Genomic DNA, 6810 nt, shown 5'->3' with positions numbered 1-6810 from the left:
ATTTATGATCGGCATAAATGGCACAACGAAAAGGGGATTATATCGTGAGGAATAGCGAAACTTCACACCTTATGCTCGAAACCCGCGATCGATCGATCTCCTTCGCACCGGCGACCGGATGACCGAAGCACGCTTCATTACGGGGCAATATATTTTCGCGAAAAACGAAACGCCTCCTCAAGCTGGCGCGTACGTCCAGCCAACTTGCAATGGCCTGGAAGAGCCGGGGTTTTCGATCCGGTACCGACGAACCACCTACGTTGAAGGGACTATTAATTTATTGATCCATAATCAAGCCCCTTCGCTCCCGCAAGACCGGGACACCCCGTAAATCGTGCTCGCAAGTGAAGTGGTTTTTGCACTACTATTTGTGCCAAAGTTTTTCCCCTGCTGTGCGATGGAACCAGCTCATCATGTGATTCATCATATCACGCCTGGGTGGTACGACGTTCTGTAAGAATAGTGTCAACAACAAACCGTTCGTAGAGACCGTAGACGGTGTGAATGGTTTAGGTATGCTGATACTTTTTTTTGCAATGCGATTGGTTTTCTAGACCTTTGATTGTTAATAGTTAACTTTCGACGGAACAATTGTTTTAAAGGCCAATCTTTTCCCTTTTATCGTAATAAAAAAGATTCGCGAATCATATACATATTAACATTTGTTTTCACCAATCACAAAAAAAAATATGTTCCGATTGTTCTCAAAAGCGCTGGGATCCCAAAGATTAAATACCAAAATACACAATTTTCTTTGCACCAGTCGAAACATTACATGCAAAGATTTATGCCATCTACCCTACAGCGGATGACAGAAATAACACGATTAAGATTAGCCGAACTTTTATCGATTTTCCGTTGTCACGGGAAATGATGATTTTGAAAGCAGTTTTCAAACAGAAATTGTTCCATAGAAATAAGGCTAATTACTACATAAGGAAAAAGCAATGTTGAAATGATTTGCATTGGGCTATATTTAATGTTTCGTTCAATCATTCGGTTCATTTTCAGTTTACGGCTGCGCAACAAAGTCCGAGTTAGCCTCGATCCAGGGTAAAAAGAATGACACGCGAGCATACACCGAGGGCATACCAACGGCACAGCCGTTCACTGACACAAAGGACACCACACCGATCTGCATCGTTCCACCGGACTGTACTGTGAGTGCACCACCAGAATCACCGTTACAGGCCGAGCGTCCTCCCGCTCCGCTCAGACACACATTCTGGTTCTGAACCATCGTGGTACCCCAGCGAGCAACGCAGTCCGCATTTGTCATCACCGGGTTGGTGGTGAACCTAACCACAGCCGATGTAGCAGTGCTGGCGTCCGAAGTGCGTCCAAATCCTGACACGGTACCGGTGAACCCTCCGAACTGGCGAGTGTCCGAGCGTCCCGGAAGACGGATGGGTTGGATTCGCGTAGTGAACGTCATCGGCGAGTTGAGGCGAACAGTGGCAATATCATTCCGGATACTGGCAAGGTTATACTGCGGATGAACCCGAATTCCACTCGTGGAGAAGCGGATACGTTGCTGAGTTGACTCCTGAACGTTACGGTTGTGTGCTCCCATGATGGCGACACCTCCTGAGGCAAGTGTAGACGGTCCGGACACGACGCAGTGAGCAGCGGTCAGGATAGTGTTCCGAGTCAATATAGATCCTCCACAAAGTCCAGTGCTCGTTGCATATTCACTAAGCAACGCGATCTGGTGCGGGAACTGGCCGGGTGTCGCTTCCTGTCCGTTGGTGATGCGGTTCGTTCGGTTCATGTACCGTAGAAACTGATACTCAGCCGGCAGACGCGCCCAGTAGTGGTCGAAGTCCTCGATCGAACGCACCTTGGACCAATCGATCTCGATCCATTCCGCGCTAGAAACAGCGGCCAGAAGGGCGACTAAAATCACAAACGACTTCATACTTGCTTGCAGACTGATGAGTGTGCATTTGAAGCCCGGACATGTGAGTTTTATACAAAACTAGGGCTACCGAATTTCTTATCTTTTACATTTGTAAGCGATAGTGATAAGTCAACCTAATCACTGACCAATGGCAAAAGGCGTTAAAAGTGGATAAGAAAGATCTTACGCACCAAAAAAGTCTAAGCCAATGGTCACTGGGGGGCATTGGACGGTAGCTGAGTTCTCACACTCATGCCGAGGTACTCAATATACAGGTGAGATAAGGCGCACAATGCTCAATTCACGCATCTGGGCAATAATGGTTTTCCGAGAACTGCTAAAATGATAAAGGGAGTCTGAGTTTATGTAATAAATCTATGTTTTTGTCCAATCTCCGCATTGGTGGATCGATTCTTGGAAATCGTATCGTATTGTGGTAGTTTGGTAAAACAACAATAGATGTTATGAGTATTTGCTTATCTGTTTGATCGCAGCGGAAGCAAATCAATCTTAATGCTTTTATAGCTGCGTTTAATCTAATCAAATCTAAAGGAAATGTAAGCTTTGTTTCAAGTAATAGCACTTGTACCGTGAAGATAATCCTCTCATGACGGGTAACCCTACTTAGCTAGTTGTTCGCATAACGAACAAATCTATATGCTCCTTAAATATATCTTACAATAAGGGTCGCATTATAAGCAGCACAATTTGCGTTGTTAATGCTTTTTATTATTTTAAGTATTGGTTAATAGAGATAAAAATTTAAATTTCTAGAATCGATTGTATGGCAATGATTTGGAGCGTTTTTCTATTTTTGTATGTGAAGTGTATCAATAACGTGTATATCATTGAAGTGTTGGCGTATTACTTGTTGCCAATCTCATGGTACAGTCGTCAACTCGTATGACTTAACAACATGCCCGCCATGGACTGAAGCCCCGAATAGACTGTGTTGTTTTGCCAAAGAAGTAGACAGACGGTCCCCGAGATACACTATTAATGGGGACGAAAAACGACCGCAAATACCACGTTTCTTGAATTCTCGCGTAAGTCTAGTTTCATAGTTTTCAGTAAACATTCTGAAAAGAATAATATCATTCGAACATACGCAAATTTTTGACTATTGACTAGTTAAGGCCCGGTAAAATCTACCGGATATTCCCAAATTTCGAATTATTTTCAAACTCTACACGTTCAGTGGCAACAACCATAACTCAAACACCTATTTGTTCTTATGCGTTACACCACAAATGTGTTAACCTTGTACCTTCCTGGACAGTTCTTACTGTACTTTGCAGAACCGTTAAATATCGATGAGGATACTTTTGAGCCAAGTCACGCAATTTTGTAATTTTCGAACTGATACGTTCAATGCCTCTGTTGACATAAATGTATATTTTTTGGATTATTATTTTTTAGTTATCGGCGTGATTTTATGGAAAGCATACCTAAGTAGTAACCTCAACAACGTGTTCATTGAATAACGTATTGATGTGCAGTGGATTAAAAGACTAGAGTGCCGCTAATACATATACAACATTTTTCGATCCAATCCCAATTGCCTACTTAAAAACATACAATTTTCGAAATGCTCACTTTTGCTTCAATCCATTTTTTGTTTTTTGTACCCATAAATGTAAGATTGAACTACAAAAATATGATATTACACATGGTTCGCATTCCATTTCTACTCTTTTTCGACTTATGTTTCATACGTAATAGATAATAAGTAATAGATGCATAGAACATTTTTAATGTATATTTTCCCGGTCTTAAATTTCAAAAAGGTCATTTCCAAAAACGCCGTCAAAATTTTATTTTATTATCCTGAAACTGATTTTGAAGTATTTAATGGAATTGGTATTTTAAGCAATACGGCTTTTTTGGACCGTTACTCCTGAATAAAAAAAATGGAATTGGTATTTGTGTATGAGACAAATGTTATTGTTGCGCCAAATATCAAATTTCAACAGTGAACATATCCCCTCATATAACCATTCCAAAGGTGTAGTTCTAATATTCCGATCTATACTGTTATAGAAAAGAATGGTTCAACACTGTTATACCCTTTCCAGATCAATCAACTAAATTCGCGTTTACTTGCAAACTACTTTATTTACTCTTGCCGCCCCACATTTTTCAGATTTTGCTTCAAATGTCACGTTTCCTTAATTATAACGTGATTGTTCTTAATCAACTCCATAGTACGGTGATTGCATCACATGGTAGATATCGCCATCACTCTTGATAGATACAGTCAGAATCTTTTCAGCCCTCTTGGGCACGTTACAGTAAGCATAGTTTCATTGTGGATCATTCTGCAGTTGACGCTGATGCAGTGCGCACGGTTGTCTCACCTAACGCGCAGTATGTTGCAGTCATGTTGCGCAATGAACCATCTCTCCCTTTAGTGCTTTGTTTCGGAAGGACATCCTGAAATAAGTAGTTCTTCCCGCCCGCGAGCAAATCGTTACAAATTCAATTTTAACTTTCAAGCCATCAACATCCGCCGCTTTCTGGCTCGGAATTTCAGCAAGGCTTTTTAGCATATGGCCACTTAGGGTCTCTCGGCTACAACCGCCTTTTATTGTCATGCGTTTACCTGGTCCCGACTCAACCAGTATTGCGGAGTAGTAGATTTGAGGGAGTAGTAGATTTGGGGCGATCTCTTGGTACGTGGTCGTCAACTCGAACGACTCAATAACATGCCCGTCATGGGTTCAAGCTCATGGAGCGTCCCCCTGTAGCAAGGATTGACTATCCGTCTACGTGGTAATGAATTAAGTCTCGAAAGCCTATACAGGCCGCCATGTCCGCATAGGACGTTACGCCAAATAGAAGAAGATTTGAGGGAGTGTACATGTTCGACGTACTGGGTATAGCAACCCGTTTTACAGGATATTCTGTACCACACTTATGATAACGACGGTGTATGTAGTATTCGAGGTGCTTAAGCACCAATAATGAGTATGGTTGGCTTTATTAATGATTGAATGAATTGGAATAACAACCATTTCACAATTAAGCTATTTTGCATAGTTTTCAAACATGTTTTTTTTAAATATTGCCTTGAATATCTTGATTTATAATGGAAAGGGATATGAAAGGGGACACGTTATCATCAGGTGGCTAATTTGTAACTTTAATTATTAAAAAAAATCATTATATCCAATATCATATCATGTGTTTTCAAATCGGTTTGTGTAAACAAAAAATCTAAGTAACCATTGCCCTCATTACCCGAGGGGTGGCAGCAAAGTGTATGAAGATCAGGTGGTCTCATAGCCTGTTTTTTATAGCAAAAGTTGAACGTCACTTTTTGACAGCATGGGTGAAAACATTTCCCCAAACAAGCTTTCGGACGACTTGCCTAATACACAAACAATCTTAGAATCTTCGTTATTTGCACTGAAAAACCTTAAAAACCACACCAAATATTTCTTATTGTAAGCTAAACCAAATCTGAACTAATTAAAATCCATTTTGAATCAAAATAATGCCGTCGATGAGGACACCAATGTGTACTACGTATGTGTTGCTAAGAACATAGCGAACGGTTCCTATGGAAATTCATTTCACCCATTCTGTCAAAAGGAGCTTTTTTTGATTCCGAAATCAGTTGTCAATTTGACCACCTGGTCTTCATACACTTTGGGTGGCAGTGTGGCATGGAGCAAGTCCTTTCGCAGCAACGCGCGTTGCTAAGAGAGCTCTACTCTCACGGCTATCTCTCTCTCTTGCTGAATGTTTACTCTCACGTCATTGTGGCGATTTTTGATTTTATATATAGTGAGATCAAAGTCTATATAATACAGAGGTCGATACATAGCTCGATTTTGGTCCACCATTTTGAAAGCTTACTTTTGACAGTTAGATGAAAAAGCGTTTACAAACGATTCCAAACAACCAAACACTTTTCAGTTCCAAACAGTGCTAATTGTTCATTTTGTGCTCAAAACTTAGTGTAACTATACATTTCTTTTTCATGAACGTGGCATGGAGTAGTTTTTTCAGTAATTCATCGCTATAGAAAGACCACAATCAGACATCTGGCCTCTTAGCATTGACCCTCTTGAGCTGCACATGATCTCGTCGTAATTTCGGGCACTGATCTTGTTGTAATTGATAATTTCACTATAATTCTACCTTTTCTTGATATTCGTCAACTTTTTAAAGTACAATATTACAAACAAACGATGTAAAAATGGCCGAAAATGCTTTCAGACCACTGCATGCACAACAACTAAAACCTCAATGTATGCTACGATGAAACTATTGAAGCTTTTTCATCCAGCTGTCAAAACTTTCCCACGCTTTTTGATCAAATGTTCTGGACGACTCGACCTCTGTATTATATAGACTTTGAGTGAGATGCATAAAATCAGTACAATTCACTCAAAGAACTGTCAAATTAAAAAAAAAAATGAGTATATCTGACTCCGTGTTTAAGAAGCAAAGTGTATCTCGAGGACAATCTTTACTTGCAAAATCGTATATTTTTCAAATTTTAGTAGGATTTCATATACATATTCTGAATTCTTAACTGAACATGCAAGATCCCTCCGCACATTAAGTATTATACCCTTGTAATAAAATATCTAAGAACTATTTCGAAAAGTTCTTTAGAAAAATTGTGTATTCATTCAATTGATTGTTTTATTTATTGCGTCATTGAGCAAACTTTGTTTGAATAACTTTATAAAATTTATCAGAAGAAAAAAAATCCTAAAAAAAAGAATAGTTCCAATGCTTCATTGCATGTCTTAATAAATTTATTGATACTTTAAAATTATTCAAACAAATCAATTCATGAAAAGAAGAAAAAAAGCAAAACTCCTTAGGCAACAATTATACTTAATTATAAAGAGCTGTAAACATAAGGCAATTGTTTCTGACGATCATTGGATTCC

The 6810-nt window shown here is 39.6% G+C and overlaps 1 protein-coding gene across 1 annotated transcript; it reads right to left on the bottom strand.

The window, feature by feature from the left end:
- Positions 1-983: 983 nt before the first annotated feature.
- On the bottom strand, positions 984-1921 carry LOC120894925 (brachyurin-like). Its single transcript, XM_040297820.1, has one exon. It carries the CDS (start codon positions 1916-1918, stop codon positions 1013-1015), a length of 906 nt encoding a protein of 301 aa, XP_040153754.1. The 5' UTR covers positions 1919-1921; the 3' UTR covers positions 984-1012.
- Between the last annotated feature and the right edge of the window lie 4889 nt (positions 1922-6810).

This window comes from Anopheles arabiensis, chromosome 2 (genome assembly GCF_016920715.1).
Source record: "Anopheles arabiensis isolate DONGOLA chromosome 2, AaraD3, whole genome shotgun sequence".
NCBI classification, from domain to species: domain Eukaryota; kingdom Metazoa; phylum Arthropoda; class Insecta; order Diptera; family Culicidae; genus Anopheles; species Anopheles arabiensis.
This window is presented reverse-complemented; position numbering and strand designations above follow the sequence as displayed.

What these genes read in the sequence shown, in the direction of transcription:
- LOC120894925 (XM_040297820.1), bottom strand. Translation starts at nt 1,918, where the DNA reads ATGAAGTCGTTTGTGATTTTAGTCGCCCTTCTGGCCGCTGTTTCTAGC.